Source organism: Halyomorpha halys, unplaced genomic scaffold (assembly GCF_000696795.3).
Source record: "Halyomorpha halys isolate HHAL.00 unplaced genomic scaffold, Hhal_1.1 Scaffold64.1, whole genome shotgun sequence".
Lineage (NCBI taxonomy): Eukaryota > Metazoa > Arthropoda > Insecta > Hemiptera > Pentatomidae > Halyomorpha > Halyomorpha halys.
In genome coordinates, this window is record NW_027116348.1 from 82,061 (window position 1) to 105,866 (window position 23,806).

The following is a 23,806-nucleotide window of genomic DNA, read 5'->3' on the forward strand; positions in this document are numbered from 1 at the left end:
GTTGTTGAACAGCAAAATTGGATAATAAAAAAATGTTATCAGTAAGAGCAAATTTTTACATTTGTAAAATAGAAGTGAGTAAAATAATTTAATAATAATAATAATTGCTCTATTGGCATCAGTTTTGACAAAATCCTCTCCCATAGGGAGGAATTTATAGTAGTTGGCAGAATAAAGAAAAACATAGATAAATATACGAAAACATAAATAACAAAAGAGAGTCCTCACAACCACACACTGAAAGGAAAACACAAGACTAAATATTCTTTATAACTTTTTTCCACCTGGATTTATCCCTCACAACCAGCCACCAGTTTTCACGTACACACTGTGTTAGTTCATCCCTCCACCTGTGATGTGGTTACCCTCTTTTCCTGCTGTCCTCTCTCGGAATCCACTCTGTGTAAGCCTTGGTCCATCTATCGCCTTTAATTCTGGCCAAGTCTCCAGCCCAATTCTGTGAAATAATTTATTAATCAATTAATTACAAAAGTATGGATTAACGTTCCTACATGATTAATGGTTCTCCAATTCCTTAAACACCAAAACTTAAAAACTGTTTAAAGAAAAAGTTTTTCCATTCAACAATTTCAATTCGGAACTCATTTCCTCCTTTCAAGAGATTTTTTGCTATTTGCTAAAATATTTAAAACTGTTGATGGAATACGATATGCCTTCTATGAATTGCTTTCCTTTTAAAATCCAAGCTTTTATCTTGAAGGCAACCCAATTCTCTTTAACTGGAAGAACTTTATAGTAGCCAAGTATCATATTTTGATAAATTTATAAAATTAAATAGTAGAGGAGACCACTGTATCTACAAACAGATGTAACTACAAAGCCTTCTCATAGAATATGTGATGATTTTAATAAACATTAAGTTGGAGTAGTCCAAGGGCCCAAGGGGTGTGGAAAAAAAAAATTATTTAACCCCAATTTTTTATTACTTTAATGAAAATTATACACAATTATTACTGAAAATTTATGACTGCCAATAATAGTTAAGGAGAATAAAAAATGGTGGCTGTTCAAAACTTTAAAAATATATTAATTTTTCATTCGGGGCTACATATCTTTAAACCTAACAGCCACACTAAGAAAACCTAATAGAACATCATTTACAGGAGAATAAATTTTATGTTAAGAAATAAATAAGTAAATAATTCCTGAGATGTATTTTTTTAAAAAGCAACATTTAATAATGAAAAATCACTAGTTAGTGAATTTATTTAGGGAAAACTATATTTCAGGAAATATTAGACATACAGATGTTCATTAGCAATCAAATTAAAGCTATTTGAGTGCAGTATAAAGTGGTTTATGACATTTATCTTCATAGGAGTATTAATTTTTATGATATTGGGGTAAATAAATTCACAAAATGTTGATTTCTAGTACTTCAGACAAAACTTTCAGTTTATGAAAACTTTATCCGAGGAACTATTAGATGTACAGAAGTCTTTTTAATGACATTTTCTGTTATCCTTGTTTAGTGTTTTTGCTTCTTTTTCTCTTTTTCCGAAAAGAAGCAACACAATTTGTTTTTTACTTGAAAGAATTCAAAAATGAATTTTTTTGCATTTTCTGGAAAGATTTCTAATTTCCATAACTATGGTTGGCAGAGTTATCAACTTTGACTCTTTATTGTATGTATATATTTCTTATTAAAGTAATGAAAAATTGGGGCATAATAACTTTTTTTTTTATCCCGGGCTCTTGGATCTAGAACTTCATGCATACATCTCTGGAGGAACAAGTCACCTAAAAACATTTTATTTAAAAATTTAAAAAAAATTAGATAATAGATAGAATTATAAAACTAATACCTATTACTATTTTTATTATTACTAATATCAAAATTTTATGTTGTAAATATAACATACATAATATAATCACCGTGTAGTAATTACATTAATATTAATCAGTTAGAAGTTTTTTTTTGTTTTTTTCGGCCAAGACTCCCATTGGAGTCCTATACTGCCTAACCATGGTTGGGGTCAAAGTTCTTCATTTTGTGGGACCGCCACGCAATGAAAAAAGTCGACGTCCCAGGCCGGATTCGAACCGGCACCGCCAATAAACATCAAATTGGTAAGACTGTGTCTTAACCATTGCGCTATGGGCGGCCCCAGTTAGAAGTTAATGAGTCTAGTCAATTAATGTGTATATAGTTGTACTCATTAGAAAAAGTTCTAATCTTAAAATAAGTAAAAGATACTGGAGCAACAGTAGGATGGAGTAAAATCTAATAAAGTTATTTAACAATAAATGTTACAAAATCTATCTTCTGAAAGTACAAATTAAGTTGTATCTACTAAAATGAAACAAATTATTTTTATATTTAATACTTATATGATACTTAGCTGGAAAATAAATCTGAGGGTAAGGTGGTGGACTCCTTTCTAAATCCTCTGTATATGTTTAAGTCTACCTGTAGCAAATAGCTCATCTATTCCATTATATCAGCTTTAGAACAAGTTTGGAGTCATGAGACCACCTGAAGGCACACCCAGCCTCTAAAAAGTGGAAATATGACATTTCTTTAGTTATAAGTTGAATCTTATTTGTAAAAAATGTATTACAATCAAGAAAAAACAAATAGAACACAAGTATTTTAGTTAATTTTCTTCTGAAACAAAACTGCTACTATAAAACCATGTGAACCATTTTTCAATACAGAAAAAATTCTGAAATAATTCCAATATAATTAGACAAATACAATTATAAAACTTATCAGAAACACCTAACCTTGATAAATTAATCGAAATATGTGTTGGAATTTAGGCTTTAACTTAAGCTTCCTTATGGCTGTGTGGTGCAGAGTTGGTTATGTACAGGTAACCAACCTATTATATGTGATGAAAGTGTACACTGCCACAAAATAAAAGTCAACCAGCCTAGGCCGGAATGAAAATGGCGCCATTACAGCAACAAGGTGGTGCCTCAACTCCCTCAGCTAGTACACCCACCATATGGCGCAACTGTCCCAGCTACTACTATTGTGAAAACATGGCATTTGAAATAACTTAAGTTATGCAAATTGCCACCTGTAAGTATACACCTTGAAAGTGAACTGTCTCACATTATCTACCATAGGTGTTTAGATGCGCTAAATGTGTCACAAGTAACTGCAAACCTGGCAAGCAATCTGTGACAAAGTAAGACATCGGAGCAACCCAAACATGAAAAATTGAGTGGGTGAGTGGGGTGCCACTACAACTGGGATAGGCTTCATGGCCGGCTATCCTTCAATATATTTAATCCAATTCCATTTGAATTTTCTTCCTAATGATTCCTCAATATCATATGAGCACTGTACGTTCTTTGAACGCATAATTACAGTGATATAACAAATCTTAGAAGGTCTCCATACTGCGTGTTTAATTACATTTTGTAAAGGAAGGTAGATAGATAAGATACAACTAAGTTAAGTTTAGAGCTAGAATACGGTGTGTCAGTAAGGTTACACCCTGCAACATCATCGATCAGACCGATGGTAACCAGAAGTGAATCAGCCTTCAGCTATTACAATAACGCTGCAGGCAAGCAGAGGGCATCAGTTTTCAGACTTTATGGTATACGAGGGTAAGGGACCTCGTGGGTTTGTACCCATTAACTTGTGTTTTATTGAAACTAGTTCTTAATTCTTTTTAGTAAAGTAAAGTGGAACCATCAAGTAATAACTACAATCAAAATACTTGTTGGACCAGGCAGAGTTATCCTGGCAGAGCCCCGCAGGAGTTCAGAGGGAATTTAATTAGACTCGCCTCGACGGAGCCTTATATTCTTATTGTAAATATTCTACTAGTGCAGTGGTTTCCAAAACTTTTTCGCCACAGCATCATTTTGGGACTAGGAAAATTCGCGGCACCCCTATTGGGAGATACAAAATTTCGTGGCGCCACCAGGATCCGTAAAAAAAAAAGAAAAAGTACCTAATTCCATTGAAAAGTCTATAGTTAGATGCCCTGGAGAAGAGCTTGGGATGGTTAGAAATCAAAAATACCTTCAAAAGATTGACTTTTATACATGACACTGTTATGGCCTAGCGTTTTTCTCCTGTCATTGGGTTTGGGATAAAGCGACAGTACTACCATGATCTGAAGCTCGAATATTATTATTGTTTGGACAAGATTGTTTTTCAACGTCAACTATAATCAATAACCGAATCACTGAAACCGAAATAATAGAATTATTTCTAATCAAGGTTTTTTAGTACACAGGTCTTCCAGTCAGTTGAATGATCACTATTTCGGTATTAATCCGTTGCTTAAATAGAGAAAAATTAAAGGTAATGGTAATTAAGATTAGTGATTCAATTAGTCAATTGTCTATGGCCCCTGGCGATAACATCAATGGGTTGAATCAGTAATAGCAACCATAACAGTTCGCCATTTTTGATGGTGACGTTATGTTTATCATATCATTAATTACTAATTTGAAACTTTTATGCCTTCTAGGTATTTTTTTTTTAAATATACACTTTGATTAGTCACTTACTTGTCTAATAAACTATCCCTATAACTAGAAGAATTATGGTAATAAATAAGTAAATGAATGAATAGTAAATAGTTTTTTTTTAAGTGGAGAAGATGGTCGGTGTGATCAGCAAAAAACAAACAAAAATTATTTATTCATGCCGACGTTTCGAGCTGATTTTCTGTTCTTCACTAGGCGTATAAAACAAATAGGGATAAAAATCATCATTCAGAGAAACATAAAAATAAAAATAAATAATAGATTAGCAAATTTAGAAATACACATAACAATGAATTCAAAATAAAAAAATAATTGATTAATAACCATGGAATTAGACAGCAGTAGATTGATAACTATATAAGATGAAATATAATATTTTATAGGTAAGAATATTATATTATTAATATAATAATATAATTATTATATTATTAAGAATATTATATTTCATCTTATATTGTATGTACTACAGTCTAATTTCATGGTTATTAATCAGCTATCTTATATATTTTCAATTCACTGTTATGTATATTTCCAAATGTGTTAGTCTATTATTTCTTTTTGTTTTTATTTCTCTGAATGATGGTTATTATCTCCTATTGTTTTATAACCCTGATGAAGATCTAAAAACCAGGTCGAAACGTCGGAATGAATAAATAATTTTTGTTTATTTGTGTTTTATTGCTGACCGCACCCACCCACCATCTACGGTCAACTATCTGAACCTAATTTATTTTTTTTTTTTTTGTATTGTAAACCAAATGGCTATTCTTGTACTTTATATTTATACATGCAAAATAAATAAAAAATTACTTCTTTAATAAACTATTTAATTTTGAAACCGTATTGTTTCACTTACTTACCCTTTATTTGTACAGTTATTTTGAAATATATATATACATGTTCGTAGCCATTATTGAACATTCAAATATGGCAGCCAAATTTTTTAAAAACTCCGCAAGGATCACTGGAGTCAATTTTTTAGAGAAGCATGTACGATACCAGAACCAACGTTTCTTAAAATAATAATCAGATATAATCAGTTAATTTAGTTTTCTTTGATTTTCACTTGTTTTAGATAAAATCGCGTGCTTTGACTGCAGAAGCTATTTTCTGAGTTACGTTCCATTTGCGTTTGATACTTAGTAATAGTTTTACGTCTTACGCTTTCGTTATAATCGTTTCTCGCTAACTAGCAATTGACAGAGTACTAGATATTACGACCATTGGAATTGCTCGTGGGTCATTACGAATTAGGCGTGATATGTGTTCCAACTGCGGCGGCATTGCAGGGCCAATGTCAAGCCTATTGTTCGTTTCGGGTCAAGTTCTTTCAGGGAATCTCTGCAAGGACCAATCCTTGTTTACGGCCTAGTGGAATTTTACAGTTATGTTATTGCACAATATTAAATAGCTATTGGTGAATATTCGCAATATATTCGATGATACTCTAGCAAATAAAATTCAAATCAACTAAAGAAATTTTAGAAATTACAAAATTGTAAAAGTGACTTGACTCGTCGGATATTTTACTTTTATTTGTTTAAGGACGCTGTGAAACATATTGATAAAGTCTTCTCGCTTTGATGAACACCTCTATTTGTAGGAAAATTGTAAACGTACGGCACTGTTGTGTAAGAAAATAATAAACAATAAGAATAATAACCTATTTTGAAGCAATCCTCGATAGCAGGTGGGGGCAATCAAAATTACCTGAAAATGGGTTTTAGTATTTAATGCATTCGGCAATATTTTACCTTATTCTACACAAAAATAATTGGTAGTTAACAACCTTTAAATCAATCCAGAACATAGGCAGGAAACAATAATATTAAAAGTTGACCGCTGGAACAAACTAATTTCCAATTTTTTTTTAAATATAATTTTTAGTATAATAAATCTATTTAGATTATATTCTCATAAATACACATACATTCCTAAATCTAGCAATATGGAAGCATTTCTGGTTGTGCTAGTTAATAAATAAATTACAAATATATCTCTTTCTTAAAACAAAAAAAAAATTGATATGATGAAAAAAAATAATTTTAATACAAGGCAAAGAAAATTATTTTTATGTAAATATAAACAAATATACAATATTCACAATGAGCCTTGGGAACTCTGAACCAATGGTGGACTCCAACAATGCTTCCCTCCCAGCCGGGTCGCTGGTATTGAATGCCAATACTGAATGAAGACTGAGTGACAGCTCTAGAGCATGAGCATGACTAGATGAAAGCTTTGTATTATAAACAAATCGAACCAAGAAAAATTTAATTAATTTTTATTTTTCTGACTTTAGACTGTAAAACCTAATTTTTAACATCTGAAAACTTATTTAAACTTTAAGACAGAAAAATTAAGAAAGGTACTATATATAAAAAAAAAATCAAAAAAAAAAAAAAAAAATCTGTTTTTCTTTAAACGCCACCGACACCTTTATTAATTCATACCTTCAGTTATTGTTTTTGTATATTTTTTATTCATTTCTTTCCTTTCAAATATTATAAATTTTATTTTTTTTCTATTTCATTATATTTATAGTTATTATTTTTCCTCTATTATTATTATTTAAATTTCATGAAAACACCATGCACTGTTTAATATCCTTATCAAAAATTTGAATTTGTAATAATCAGTAAATGCTTGTATAAATTATGTCTTATAAACGAATGATAAAAATATAGAATAAATTAATTCATTTTAAGATTGAAAGAAAACCCATATGTACATTTTTAGAAATATAAGACAATACTATTTCTAATTGTTTATCTATATATTGCTTCAACTTGCGAAGAAAAAAAAAAAACTTATCTACTTTGGCCTTATAGAGGATCTTTTAAAAGAACTTGACCTGGAAGAAACAATAGATTGACATTGGTCCTATATTTTGCCTCTTCAACAGCATTAATTTGAATAAATTAGCATTTTTCTTTTTTAATTTTACTAAACGCATTCAGGAGGAGTATGTGTGTGCATTCTGTATAGCCTATTTCATTAATGTCACTGGCATGCTCTGTCACAACAGAATTTAAGAAGCTAAACTCAAAACATTCAGCACAGTATTTTATGCCAGTCAAAAATCTATGTAATTAACCAATAGAAATTAACTATTTTTAAAATTGTCCATGTACGAGGGCTGTCCAGAAAGTAACAGACGTTTTGAAATAAACAATTCACAAATTGAAAAACTCAAAGTTTATTATATACAGTTAAAAGGTGTACTGTTAAGCTATTTTTCTACATAATTGCCATTCAAATTGAGATATTTATCATATCGCGGCACAAGTTTTTCAATACCCTCTCTGTAGAATCTGCCGCCTGCGATTTCAACCACTGATTTACACCGGCATGCAATTCGGCGTCAGTATCAAAGCGTAATTTACCGAGCCATTTTTTTATTGCTGAGAAGAGGTGGTGATCGCTCGGCGCCAAATCCGGGCTGTATGGTGGATGGTCAAACTCCTACCATCCAAAACCATCCAAGAGTGCCCGGGTACGAGTGGCCCCCAACGTATGTGGACATGCGTTGTCGTAAAAAAACAACACTTTGGTGCTAAGATTTCCCTGACGCTTATTTTTTATGGCGCTCCGTAACTTTCTTAGTGTTTCACAATGCCTTTCTGAGTTGATTAATGCTCCACGTTCCAGAAAATCAACGAGAAGCACTCCCTTGGAGTACCCCCACAGTAGGCATACCCTTTCTTGTTGAGAGCGTTTGCAAACACTTTCGTGGTTTCTTGGGAGAGTTTGTGTACGCCCATTCCATCGACTGCTGTTTTGTTTCACAGTTGACATGCTTCGTCCTCGGTTACGATACGATCAAGAACTGCATTACCATTTGTGCTGCATTCTTGGAGAAAGGTCAGTGCTACAGCCAGTCTCTGTTTCTTATGGTCTTCCGTTAGGATTTTCGGAACTCTCCGAGCACAAACCATGTGGTAACCAAGCTTCTCCACCACAATTTGAAGCACCAAACTCCGTGAAGTTTGGGGAAAATGTTTCGACAGTTCTGTAATCGTGAAACGACGGTTTTCACGAATTTCGTAATTGATTTGCATTGCCAGGTCATCAGTCACAAGGCCAGGCCTACCACTGCGTTCCTCGTCGTAAACATTGGTATGACCATTTTAAAATCAATGCACCATTGCCTCACTTGGCTTTCACTCATTATCCCCTGCCCGTAAACATCATAAAGCTGATGATGATGATGATGATGATTTCAATTGGCTTATTTTTTCGAGCCAACAAAAACCGGATCACAGACCACACTTCACAAGTGGCGGGATTTTCTATTGCAGGGCACATTTTGACGACTCACATAGAGCAAAGTGAGGAACACACAGCCATCACACTACAACAACTGGATGCGTACTGAATGTAGGAACGTTCGGACACCAAGATGACGGCTCTACCCCACCCATCGCCACAATAGGCCAAAAGTCTGTTACTTTCTCGACAGCTCTCGTATTTGATTAAATTATATATGTTTAATTATTTTTTTTGAAACAAGGCTTTTAGTTTAAAAAATAAAGACCTACATAAGTATAGTTTTTTTTATTGCTTATTTAATTTCTTGAAATATAATACAAATTAACCAAAAGAGGTATTAGGTTTTCACCTACATTTTTTTAATTAAATATAATAGTCGCACAAAAGAAACAAGAATAATTTCTTAAATAATTGATTATCTGAGAAAAAATATTTACGATTTAAAAGTATATCATATATATAAATGCATATCAATTGTTGAATAATAAATCTTTATTCTAAGTTATATAATTTGTTTCAAATTAAATGAAAATTTAAGAAGTATTTTATCTATATTATAAATGTTAAAAATACAAAAACCAATAACATACACTATTTTGATAAGTCTATTCAGGCATTTAATTTTGAATTGCAAAATTCTATGTGGGGGGAGTACTAGATCGTTTATTGTAAAACTGCTGGTTTAGGTTTCACGATAGTTGTTGTTTCGAGTAGGGAGCTACCTAACCTCTCTCAGAACCCTTGTCTGCACATGAGGCTGCAATCTCTGTGTATGCAGACCTGCAACCTCATCTGGGGTAGCTTTGACCTCGAGGTTTGAGATCATGAGGATTACCGCAGCCAATTTAAGAAAACAGCTGAATAGGCAAATACTCCCTAGGAAAACCTACACAACTTTGGTACGTCCTATACTTTTGTATGAATCTGATTGTAGGACAATAACAAGCTATCGGAAAAGAGCTCCTGATCTTCGGAAGAAAAATTCTCTGCTGAATTGTCGGACGTAAAGAAGTTGGAAAAGAGTAGAATAGATGAACTAATCTGGAGCTTTACAATAACTTTGAGATTAAATTAAAAATTTTCTGAGCTTATCGCTAGGATGGTGAATGAATAAATGTCAAAAATGCTGCTAAAGTAGCCAATTTATAGAACCGAGAGAAGAGGGAGACAAAAACTGAGATGGTTGGATGGTGTGGCTGAAAATATCCTGGGAGTCAGGAACTAGATGGCGGCAGTACAAGACTATGACGATTGGAGGAAGCAGTTAGAGGTGACCAAGTTCTACAACGGGATTCTTGAGCATTAAAAAAAAAAATTATTTCTTTAAAAGCTCATAAAAGTATAGCTTCCTTACTTTCTCCCCAGCTTTCGCAATGGTTACAATCGTTTATGATATTAATTTATGATTTATATGGCATACAACTATTAAGATCTCTTTCATGAAGACCTCTGATGCTACTAAATTATTTTTGTTCATCTAGATTCGAATCTATGTTCCTCTTTCTTTCTTCACTAATTCTAGTTGTTATTTAAATCAGACATCGAGTGGTAAATATTACATAAAAGGCTAAAATAAGATTCTAGTCATTGATGGTTCAACAATTAAATACATTTAGATTTAAAAGCAAGATTAGATTGGTATCCCAACGTCGAGGTGGTAATAAATATAGTACCCGTGATATTAATGTAATATTTTTTCTAATGAATAGAAAACGAATACACGTGGCGGATGTAATGAGGTCATGTTCACTAGAATACCAAAACCAAATTGGTTAATATCTTCGTTTTTTTATTTTTGAAATTTACCAATAAAGTTTTAAAAAGTTGGAGAACAGATGAATGTGATTATGGAAAAAAACAATTCGCAAATTCTTATATGTGGATCGTTCCTTTTACTAATACTAGAGCGAGCTATTTTTATTTTCGGAGTTTATAAATCTTGGTGGTTATTAAAACTTGGTGATTTTGTATAAAGTACTGAGTACTTAGTGTTCAAATATTTTTGTAGAAGGAAGAGGAAACTATCGATTAGTGGTTCACGATAAGAAGCTTCCTGATGAAGACTCGGAAGAGGCAGGAGGAAGACACGATCTGGGAAGCGCTGGTACCCGCATCGGGATGATGGTCGTTGAACCTCACGTGCATAGATACTTGCAATTAATTAATGAAGATCTAAAAGACCTTTAAAACGGTAAGCAAAGGATCTTGCGTCACGAAGCTTCAGTAGGGGTGTCAGTAATAGCTCGTCAACAGCTATCCAAGTAATTGAAGTAAAAACATCTTTTATTAAACAGAATCCTAACCTTAAATAATGCTTCGTCTCACTGCTTCAATACGCACCAGAAAGAAAATTAAAAATAAATAATAAGAAAACTCCTGAAATCTTTAATGTCAAGTGATAAAGTGATCAAGAAGAGGATCTGATAGCTCAGCGCGTTGGGTGAGGTTGGTTAGCCCATAGACCTTGGTTCAGAAAATTGTGGGTTTAATTCTCACCTGGGTCAGTCAATATATATTTCGTGGTGGCCCCAAGAAACGAATCATGACATTCACACTCTGGGTTTTTATAGGACCTCAATGGAGGACTAAGAAGCCAAGAAAATTCTTACTGCATAAAAGTTCATGAATGGAACTGAAATTTAAGGGATGTCTTAACGTCTAAAGTTTTGAAACAATAGCAAGGATATTACTGGCAAAAATAATGAAATTTCTGCGTATTTGTCTTTCGGTCATACAAGGTTCTGTTCTCGGCAACTTTGAAATCGAAGTTATAAGGTCAATGGTGAAATATTATCAAATGGATTCAATGTAGGAGTATTAATTGATCAAACTGCGCCAGGTTTCGATTTCCTAGAAGTGGCCACAGTTCATCCAATTAACAAACAATGAATCTGTTACGTGATAGCTCGCCACTATTGTCCTCTACAACGTTTCCTATTTCCCTGATTTCCAGATACCGCCCAAGGTATGGTGGGCCGTCCTCCACCTGGTAGATCGTGGAAGCAATTAGTTGTCACCCGGCTGGCTGAATCATCCCGGGGCGAACATGAGGGTAACGGAGTAGGCGGTCCCTGCCTCCCGGGCAAGATCGTCCTGATTATGCTCTATTATTGCTCTCCTAAAGATGTCAAGGTGCCGTGTGGGCTACATACCTCTCTTATCGCTGTAATAATTTATTTTCACTTATCCGTCAGCTGGCGATAGCTATAAACTGAAAGGTTTCGAGGTTATTTCTGACAACTATGAAAAAGAATCTATTGACAGAAATTAATTTGCACGTACTTCTAGGTACTGCAAAGTGTTAAGCTGTTTTTACGGGACTGAATCCGAATATAGAACCATGTGGTTAGTTCACCCGAACTCCTTACTACAGGATCAGGTGGTAGAATAATTGCAGATCCATAAAAAAGCTAATACAAAACGAAATACTCCATACCATGGATGAGGGTCTCGTTGTGCTCATCATATTTCTGGTAATCACATTTAAAGGTTTATCTCAAGGTATAACAAGATTTAGAAGAGCCAACAAAAGCATTTTTAGCGTTAAAAGATGAACATAAAGTTGATCTGTCAGATTTCCAGCCTAATAACTTCATTAAATAATCATGAAGATTGAAAAAATAAACAAGTTACCGACACTATATTATGCTGTATCATCCGAATACAGGACAAAAATCCCACGGATTTGAGTGTCCGATTTCGGAGGGAGAGAATATGGGAAAATGGAATATTATGGAAAAATATTGGGTTTAAGGAAAAATTGGTTCTGTAAAAAATTAAAGTTAATTTCTTACAAAAGGGACTTGTAGTTTTTTTTTTAAGCCTAGCAGTTTTTGAGATGCAGTGGGGAAAAATAAGTTTAAAAAAAAAAAGTTTAGTTAAATAAGACATCTAACCCTAATATTCCAAAATTAAAACAATGGCCTTTTTGATTGAGCATTGTTTAGCATCGACAGCACAGGGTCTTGTAATAGCAGCGATATCGGTTCGAATCCGGGCGGGTGGTCAACTTATATTTTTGTGGCGGTCCCACTAAATGATAACTTGATCCCTCCCCCACTATGGTTAGAATACGTTGGTTACCTCTAGATACCCATCCCGTATGTAAAAAATGACCAGGAAGTCATAAAAAAAAAAGAAAAAAAGCAACACCAGTACATTACGTGCGAAAAAGTTGATTTGAGGTTGGAGAGTCGTGAATGTGCAAAAATCATCGTGGGTTTCGTTAGTTTTTATCTTATATCTCAAAAATTATTGTGTATGCTGAAACGTTATCAGTACGGAATTGGTCTCATAATTTTTTTATCACTTTCACTAATTGTAGAATCGCTTAATTACAGCCTTAATTTAAAAAAAATTCTAACGATAAATTTTTTTTCCTATAGTTCTTTTTATCAACTTTTTCTTTTTAATATTATTATCAAATAATAATACCTGCAGATTCAAACACATTTCATTCTCTTTATGAAAGATAAGATTTACGGATTTGTGGTAAATATATTAGTTTTATCTAAAATGCTATCTAAGGGTGTTTGATAGTGATGCGAATGCATCCAATATTTCATCCACTGATAGTGGATCCAGTGGATATAGTAATGTGTAGTATATTGGGACTTCTGACGTTTAACAAAGAGTTTTCCGTCAAAAGATTAAGATCCAGTTTAAGATAATAACACTAAGATGGAGAAGCTTGGGTGGCTTGAATTTTATTTCCTGATGGTCCCACGGATTTAAAATTCGACCTTCCTACTCTGGTTAAAACAGAGCGGTAACCTGAAGGATAGCCTTCCTTCCCTACATTTGAAATTGCCAGGAAGGGAGTAGCTAAGTGTAGTTGACGAGCATACATGTCAATATACTAACCATCCTTTAGAAATGCTCTAGGTCTTCTTTTAGTCACTCTGTTTTTGAGCCGTTTTTAAAAAAATAAATACGATTTTTTGTAAAATACTGCACTATATATAGCAGGATGGATTATAGGGTCGTACCATATATTATCAAAATAACTTTGCCTCGGGCCGAGGATATTGTTCTAGCGATACTATCAAAGCCCCTCAAAGCACCCGATACTAACAATGTATCCAACTAACTACCTAATGGAATCATGATTAAAGTCAATAAGGTACTGTATTCCTGGTCTATGAGATGTATCTTTTACGGCAATCTATTTATATGCATTATTTATTTGTATTAATTTTATTAAAATGTATTTATTTATTTTTTAATGCATGTATGAGTATTTTTTAGATTTTAGTTAAATAGAAATGTGCATGGCATTATTGGATTTTTATATATATTATTTTTTTCTATATTTAAAGTTTTTATTATTTATTATATTAAGAGAGAATTAGATTTAGATTAATAGGTTAATAACAGAAAAAAATTTTTTTTTTAAATAAAAAAAAGGAAAAAAGATGAAGAAAAAAAAAGAAAAATATCAAAGCACTAAAACAACAAGAAAAAATCATGTGTTACTATTATGTACTTTAATATTTACTGTCTAGACCTATGCAACATAATAAACAATTGTCTAACTGGAGTATGCTGAATGTATAGCAGCCCAATGCAGTTGGGCGGCTCTGCTATTTTGAAATGTTTCTCTCTCCCTCTATCTTCCTTTCCTTAATATACTACAGTAACCTCGTTAAAAGAAAATTTAAATAAAAACAAAAAATACGAATTCCTAACTTCTTGGAAATAGGCTTATGACACCCATAGTCGTAGTTGCATCACTACTTTAGCAGAAAATTAGGCGATTAAGGCCAATTAGAGATTAAGAAAACAACCATAGTTTAAGAATCGTATTGATAAATGGGGCTACTTGGCTGGTTTGGGCTTGAAATGTTGAGTGGTGTCCGACGTATTTGGGACGTGCTCTAAATAACCGATCTACTATGACTGATGCAACAGAATGAAGGCGGGAGGTAAGTCCTTTCCTATTAATAGATAAATATAATTAGGAGACCTCAGAATACGGTCATCTCCCGATTATCCACAGGGTTCATGCATGATGCCTTTAACTGATGTATACTGAAGAAATGATGTTCAGATTTTTTGAAAATTAAATTTTCAACAAAAAAAAAACTAAATGGAACACCAAAATTGTTTAAATTAACTATTAATATTAAAATTGTTTAAATAAACTGTCTATATTAAAACTGTTAAATAAACTATCTATTTTAATTATATTATTTCAATTTCTTGAGACAAGGTAATTATTTATTAAATAAATCAAAAAAATTTTTTTGTATCCTTTTTTGTCTCAACACTTTTTATTTTTCATCAGTCCAACGTTTCGGCCATTCTAGCCATCCTCAAGGACATCTTCAATTATAATTTCTTCCTCACATTAATTTAGAGTTTCTATTGCAGGCTATTCTGCCCAAGTCATTTCATTTATTATAAGTTAAAAGCCTATTTTTAAAATCATAAATATTTAATTCTTCTTATATAACATTATCCACACAATTTCACGACCATATAACAAACCATTTATAACCTGGTTATAAAAAAAAAAAGGATACAAAAAAAAAAAAATAAACTATCTATATTAAAACTGTTCAAATAAGACGAAAAAGTTTACTACATCAATTCTGCTTAGGGCTTATTTGCCAGTTTCTTCATAATATCTTCCGTACATTTTTCAGGTTTATAATCAATAACCCCTAAAGTTTTACTTTGTTAACTAGAAAAATTTAAATAATTAAATTGCACAAATTTTAGTTTATAACATGTATCTATATAAATCATATCAGATTTCTAATTTATTTATTTATTAGAATGTTACCAACGTCATTTTTATCTTACATCAAATTTACTTTAGGTGTTCTTATGTTAATACAGTTGTAAATAGTAATAAATAAATAAAAACATTTAAAAGTACACCACCATTAGTTTTTCAAACAAATTTTTTGTTGACTATTAATGAGTAATGGAATTATTTGATGAAATATGTTTAATCTTAGGTATTTGTATTCTTGTACACGATTTTGACACTCTGCCAGATACATTGAAAAAGAGTAACATTTTGAGAAAAGTATCGCTGTATAATCCCGTTAATATCGGTCCAATTTAGTTGATTTTTCGTATTATTTTAGGAAAATTGATTATCATAAAATATAAATAGTTTTTACATAATAACCCTCAATGTGCTTCAATATTAGTACTATATCGAAACAATTCAGACTGACCTATCAAAGTGAGGTTAAAGACTTTTTAGGAGTGAAACAAAGTTAATATTCGTTTTTAGCACCTCAAGAAACTCGGAAATAGGAATTTTCAAAAACTTTAAAAATTTTCGCCTTACAATTCATTCACTACTTGGAAGTGGTTTAGGACGCTATAAACTGCACCAAAGTGCATTGACTGGATCTAATTAAACAAACTTTTTTTTTTTTATTTGTTAGGAATTTTTTCAACAATTAAAAACATTTAACATAAACGAAAAACTTTTTCTATCGGAGATATAGGGGAATTCAGCAGCTTTAAACTCAATTAAAAAATTGAACTTCAAGCCAAAAATTTTTAATTTTGTACATAACTTTTTTTACGAGAGAAATACACGACTCAATCATAGATGGATCATATTATCTGTTATATTATCAATTATAGATAATAAAAATAGTATTTCAGGCATTCAGATGACGCCAAAAACGAATGTGATTTGCTTTTTCCAAAAACAGATTTGTTAACTGACTTTACTGAAGTCCTGATTATTTTTTTTTTTTTTAATTTTTAGCGAATAAAAAATCATTTACTAGAATGAGTAATATTTTTTCTCATTATTATTCAGAAAGAGACAAATCGATTAGTATATAATAATCATGAAAAAAATGTATACTTTCTGAGCTACACGCCATGAATGATTAATTTTTTTTAACGAAAAAATCATAGCCAGTATATATTTGTGGTATTTATAACGACCTATGAATTTATAAATAAGGGTGGTTGCAGGTGCAGTGGTTGCATCAGAGACTGTTATGTAACCTAGGTGGAACCTTGATCCAGTGATCTTAGCACTCCCCAACCGGGCTAGTGGGTTAGTCCATTCACTGTTTACTGCCCTCGACCCTGTATGCTTGCCTCCTCTATCTCACTCTACTAACTACATACATGTTATAATAACTATAATTATTAATAACCGTGTAAATAGTCCTGGAAAATAAGATTTAACCTAATTCGAAAATAGAGGGAGAAATGGTTTATTTTCCAGCTTAGCTACCTAAGTACATTATATTGCTATTTTTAGAGCGTGTTCACTTTAAACTCTATATTTCTATATTGTATTTTTTTATATTTTCTTTTTCCGTTCAGTCTTCGTTTCAATTCTATAGCATATTAAAATATTAATAATAGCAATAAAGGCTTACCGAACCCGAAGGTTCGATGCCGATACTACTAATTGTACTGCTATTTAAAGCCATACATCTATCCAGTAACGCCCCTCCAAACTCAAATTAACTAAATCAGTTTTAACTCGATCCTCAACTTCTACAACCTGAATTATATTTACCGGGTGAACATCTCTAAAGTCTCTCCTTAACTCATTCTTTTTCGGTCCGAATAATTTCATTATATTTTGGAAAAATTATAAATAATTAGGGACGTCGTCGTGGTATCGTGACTTACACGTATCTGAAAATTTCAATTTAAAAAGAAAAATATTGTTCAAATAAAATAAATTTTGAAATATAATTTACCTATTCAATAGAGCACATAATAAAAAAGTCAAATGTTTTATTTATTTGTAGTAGAAAAAAGTTTAAAAAACAAACTTTTTTTTAGGTAGAGGGGAGGCACACCTGTGATAATTTGAAAATAAAAAAAAATGGAAATTTAAGATTTGAGAACCTATTTCTTCTAAATCTAAAATTTCCAATCAATTTTGACCATAGTTCCTATCTTAGCGGATGTCAACCCTTGAATATGTTCTTCTCTTAAATATTTTTGGAAAACTAAACTCTCTAATTAGAGCTTAGAAGCGATTTGGAGTAGTATAATTACTAATTTTAATTATGTTTTACAATTATTTTGCGATTTGAAGTAGATTATCAAATCTAAAACATCCCGACTTTTTGGATTTACAAATCATTGAAGGCGTGAATAACTCCTTTCCCTCAAACCGCCCTTTTTGTTCAAACTTGTATTAAACTATTTAGTTACGTATTCATGTTATTCCAGAGCTTTTTTTTAGTTAATTTTAATAATTGATTAATCAACATTTATATTAGGATTGACAGTCTAGGATTAAGCCTAACTCCGGAACGAGCAACTGTTCGAAATAATCAAATATACCATTAGTAACATCAATCTACCATTCTAAACCTCCAGTAAAACCTGGCTTAGTATTTAGATTAATTATTCACACCTTATTAATTAATGCAACGTGATCTTTCAAGAACAACGACCCCAGGGATGGCTCCAGATCCTGCTGCTGCTCCACAACAAACCTTAACCCTGAACTCCGCGGTGATGGAGAGGGACTGAGGAACTGCAGGCATATTTCGGAGTTCTTCGCCAGTGCAATAGAAAGTCTATTCATGCCTGCTCAAGGCTACTACGGAGTATTGGTGACCCCAATAAGGTCTCCATCAAATATCCAGATCTGTTGCTCAAGTTTTCAGATTTATAAAAATATTTCATCACCGACTTATGCGGTTTCGGCCTTGTTATGCTTTTAGCACATGTGTTTATATACCTCAGTATTTTTTAGACTTCTAGGTATACCGTTAAGAAGGAGAACGAAGACTTATTAGAGTGACTTCTTTGGATCAATTAAATTCACCAAAGTAGCTAAAAACAAAATATAAGTGTATACAATAACAATAATTTCATCTAAATATTGGTAATCTGTACTAGTAAAGTTTTTTTTTTTTTTAATACTAGATCGGTTTGGTGAGCCTTGCGTGATTAATTTAAGAGGTACATAGTAAAGTGTAAAGGTTTAACTTGGAGTTATAAAATATCCTAATTGGACTACTCCGATGAATTATAGATACATATAAATTGTGAATTATATATACACACCAATTATATTCAACTCCAAGACATCTCAGTGACGGAGTAATAAGGGGCAAAATATCAAGGGCAAATAAAATTAAAAAAAAAAAAAAATCAGTTCCGCTCAATCCATGAAGAGTCAGGGTTGCAGTCCTTTATAGGGAAGTACTGTTACTAGACCAACGGTTATGCAAGGAGGAAGTTTAGTCAGAATCACGCTCGACCACCAGATTTTCCCCAATAGAGGGTACCCACTTTATGAGGCTGGGTGGACCCTAGTAATTGTTTAGTTACTACTTAACCCAATTATTACGTCGTGGTACCCATCCGGCGCGAAATTTAATGCTGTTTAATTACTTATAGCGTAAGTGTTTCACTAGGATGCACCGTTTAGGGGTTATAGGCGAAAAACAAAAAATATTCGTCATATTATCTAATTGATTAAATGAATTTTAGAAATACGGTTCCGTGTTTAGTCTGATAAAAACAAAAAAATATTCGTCATTTTATCTAATTGATTAAATGAATTTTAGAAATACGTTTCCGTGTTAAGTCAGATAAAAACTAATTTTTAAAATTATTTGCTGACGTATGTTCTATCAGATGTTTTTTTATGCGCCTGGCTTTCATACTAATACATCTGTTCTCTTTCAACGATTACTAGAGAATAGAATCTACCTTAGAATAATCTATACTAGAATCTATCTCCAGAGAATAGAATTTTCCAAAATCAACAATTTTGCAATTATTCTCTTTTTAAAATAAACGATTTAATTAAAAGTTTGAATAATTATCTTAAACATTAGAGTTCCAGACTCTATATATTAGAGGATTTTAAGTCTATTGTAATAGTTGCTAATTTCTAAATGGTAAATATTTTTTTTTTTTTATTTATTTGTTGATATTTACAACTGTATAAAAAAATACAACCAGTAAATTTGATCATAATGACACATGATATGATACAGGATGTAGAGAAACTACCCAGTAGTAGAACTCTAAAACAGTTTACAATATAAGGTCACGAGGCCATCTTCTTATGGTAAATATGATGTTGAAAACGTACTTTGTAAAAACGATCTGGCATCAAAGCAATGGTTAGTTGGATCACGTTGATTAAATTCACAGTCCGCTAAGAGCATTGAAGCTTTTTAAGAATTAAAGTAACTGGTTAAATACACTATCAGCTCAAAGTATGCCAGGCAGAAGCTTTACGAACCAATTATGTTGAGTTATGTCCTCCTCTATGCTGCAACGATTTGGGCCTCCAAGCACATACAGGAATTGGAAAATATTTAAGGGACTACTGTGTTTGCAAGGAAACATCCCACACTTTTGTAGTAAAACTAGAAAAAGGACCCATTCCTCTGGGATATCAAGTTTTAAAGCAATATTTGTCTTGGTTGATGGAAATACTTGACATGAGTTGTACTCTTTTTGCGAAAGAATGTTTTTTAAAAGTCACTGCAGCTAAAAAGCTAGCAGATTTTGCAATATAACCGGGTTATTATATAAAGCTCGGGAATGTTTTACCCGATATTATTCTATGATCCGGTAAGTATCAAAATTAGAATGAGGGACATCTTAGAAAGCTATAGGGAATTCGTCAAGGGTAAAGATCTGTCGTTATTAAATAATCAACCTATGATCCGTGCTACAGTAAGGTTTTCAAATTAAAGCAGACGGTCCTCAAAGCTACTCATACATCAGTTTTCCCATAGCTTGCTTGATAATGATTGCCTAACTAAGACTTTCCTGTAAATACGCCATTATTCTTAGTGTAGGTATACACATATATACTCTGGATCCACAGAAACTTTGTCTAGCTTGTTATGGAATGGCATTGGAGGATTGTTATCATTTTTATTCAAATTGTCGGGCGCATCAAGAGAACAGAACCCGATACATGCCAAAACTAAACAATGTTATCCCAAATTATTTGTATGAATTTCTGTCAGTAACCTCACGATTGGAACCTAAACTGTTATTTATGTAAATAATCCAAAATGTTATATTTAGAGCTGTATACCTATGTTCTCAATGTATTCTTTTTATATTATTAAATCTGTTGTGACATTTGTCTCTTTTTTTTTTTATTGCGAGCAATGTTGAAAGCCTAGCTTGGGTATAGTTTTTGTCACTGGTTGTTATAAATGATTTTCTATTTACTATTCTAGTAAAATAACAATCAGAGATATATGTAACTAAGTATTGTACTGGCTAACACTGATTGTACGTGGATTTCCCCATAAAACTTCCTCTGGACTTAAAACTTATTGACAATGAGTGGAAAATGTAATTTCAAATATAACTCCAGATATAGGGGCAATAATTGTTTATTCCTTCGAATTTAGTTCACGCTATCTCTAGCCTAATTCTTTATCAGCAATTGCAGAGATTACACATTATGTTTATTTGAAATTTCTGACATACTGATACTCAATGTCCTTGGATCACTCCTTAACGTCATTAGTGATCTAGTTTCTTATGATTTTAGCATATATATATATTTTTAGGAGATATTCGGTTCATAACTTTACTTTCTCGTTGCTGTTGTCATGGAGTTTCCCACCTTTTTCCTTCTGTCGTAGGATATTGGCCGCATGGTGGGCACCATTTGATTTTTCAAAGCAAATTGATACGATATGGTTTATATTATCTGTAAAAATGTATATATAAATTTATAGAATCAGAAAAAGGAGATTAAAAAAATTAAAAAAACTAGCTTGAATAAAAATAAAAAAAAAAATATATTGTTAAAATATTTCTTAAATAAACAAATATTTTATTTATTAAATAAATCAAAAATTTGTATCCTTTTTTGTCTCAACACTTTTATTTTTCACCAGTTCAACGTTTCGGCCATTTTAGCCATCCTCAAGGACATCTCTAATTATAATTTCTTCCTCACATTAATTTAAAGTTACTTTTGCAGGCTATTCTGGCGAGGTCATTTCCTTTATTATAAGTTAAAAGCCTATTTTTTAAAATTTAAAATCACCAATATTTAATTTTCTTATATAAGATTATCCACAACAAATACACTACCATATAACAAACCATTTATATTTATGAGGAGAAGATGGTTGGGGGTGCGGTCAATGAAACACAAATAAGTATGATTAACTTATTTTAATGTGCCGACGTTTCGGCTAGAGTTTCTAGCCTTCTTCAGGGCTGTTCGCTGTATTATATTCGTTATATTTATATTCTAGATATAGCTTATAATAAAGGAAATGACCTGGGCAGAATAGCCTGCAAAAGTAACTTTAAATTAATGTGAGGAAGAAATTATAATTGAAGATGTCCTTGAGGATAGCTAAAATGGCCGAAACGTTGGACTGGTGAAAAATAAAAGTGTTGAGACAAAAAAGGATACAAATTTTTGATTTATTTAATAAATAATCACCTTGTCTCAAGATATTGAAATAATATAATTAAAAAATATTTTATTATTTATAATCAAATACTAAATATTGAATAAAAGAAGGGAAAAATCATGACATTTTATTTAAAACGCGAGGTAGAAACAGAGGAAGCACACCTGTAACTGTTGATAGGCGCTATAGTTCTCGCTGACAGGATTAGTTCAGTAATATCGTTAAATAAAAAAAAGTTTTTTCGCATCAGATGAGGTGGTTATGATTCTTCGATGTTCCATGTGTAGGTGGCTAGGAATTAATCTAATTTTCGACCCCAGGATCATTTTGGAATTTTCGTGAAACCGTAAAATTGACTGAGTTCTCCAGATTTAGTAAATTTCATTGATGAACTAAATTTTCATCGAAATGAGACCAAATTCGTTTCTTTATACCCAACAATTTTCTAAATTCAGTTGTTAAAAGTTTCGAAAAATTTACAAAATAAGGAAATTTTAAAAAGAGATTTTTGTCGATTTTGACAATGAAGAATCTCTTTACGGAAAAACTCATTATATTATGTCAGAGAACCGTGCGGTCAATATCTATATTAATAAAATATTATTATTAGATAAATATAAATTTGATTATAAATAAAAAGGTGATTCTTTTCGACACATCATATAGCATCATAGTATCTACTTCCTCTGGTTCAACAAACATTTACTGATCTCAACATAAAACAATAGTACCTTCTAAATTTAAAAACCATATGCAACAGATATGATTTTTACCATCAGAACTTTGAAGTTTTCAGCCAGTGTATATGATAGTTCCTTTAGTTGGTATATTCATTTTTAATATACCAATTAAAAAAAAAACATTACTAGATTTAAAAAAATTACTAGATAGATGTCAAGACTTTTAAAAAAGGGAAGAAAAAAAATAGACATTTATAGGCCATCTTCTCTCGCTCCCTTTCCCAAAAATCTCTCCTTTAAAAAAAAATATACTCTAAATTTTTAATATAATATATTTTTGGATAACCAAGAAGAAATCGAGGTACAGGTAGGAAAACAATACCACTTGGAAATAAAAAGAATGCCTCTCCTCAAACACAGCACTTGGTAGCTATTGTTTGAGTCTATTCAAATTTATTTATACTTTGGAAAATGAAAAAATAAAAAATTTGAAACTAATTTATTTTTATATTGCTTTTGGCTAACTGCTATTACTATTTTCTTTCTTTTTTAGCTCATAGTAAAGAAAATTATTCTAAACATTGTTTCTGTTTTTAAAGTAGTCTTTTATTCAAAATAATTTAAGGTTCACGTTTATCTGATTCGAGAGAATTAGACAGAAAATAATGAATTTTTATTAACCTATTTTGCTCTAATCTACCGCCTTATTTAGCAGAATTGCATCCAATAGGGCTTGGACTTATTCTAACCTTTCTTCAACTAAATTCCCTGTTTCAATTTAAACCAGCTTTAGAGATAGACTTACCCTATGACCTCTGGTGACTTCCCATAGATGCGCTAGGGGAGGGGGACTTCCTGAGGGCCTTGAGGACGACGATATATAGCGATGGAGGAGTACCCAAGAGACACAAACATCGCCATGATCCTCCTGAGCCAACTCCTCCTGCTGTGTATTTGTGCCGCTGGAGCTCAAATGACCAACTGTAAGTGATCGGT

The 23,806-nt window shown here is 32.0% G+C and overlaps 1 protein-coding gene and 1 long non-coding RNA gene across 2 annotated transcripts in view; one reads left to right on the forward strand and one right to left on the reverse strand.

Moving 5' to 3' along the window:
* Positions 1–23,752, reverse strand: LOC136797208 (uncharacterized). The gene is made up of 3 exons (XR_010845045.1): positions 23,616–23,752; positions 2,365–2,516; positions 1–457 (listed from the first exon to the last, which is right to left on the reverse strand). It is a non-coding gene; the product is annotated as an uncharacterized lncRNA (long non-coding RNA).
* Positions 23,697–23,806, forward strand: part of LOC106692641 (trypsin-1) — a 7,154-nt gene continuing 7,044 nt past the window's right edge. Inside the window, exon 1 of the mRNA XM_014438696.2 lies at positions 23,697–23,793. Within this exon, the coding sequence (XP_014294182.1) occupies positions 23,697–23,793 (97 nt within the window). The remainder of the gene's footprint in view (positions 23,794–23,806) is intronic.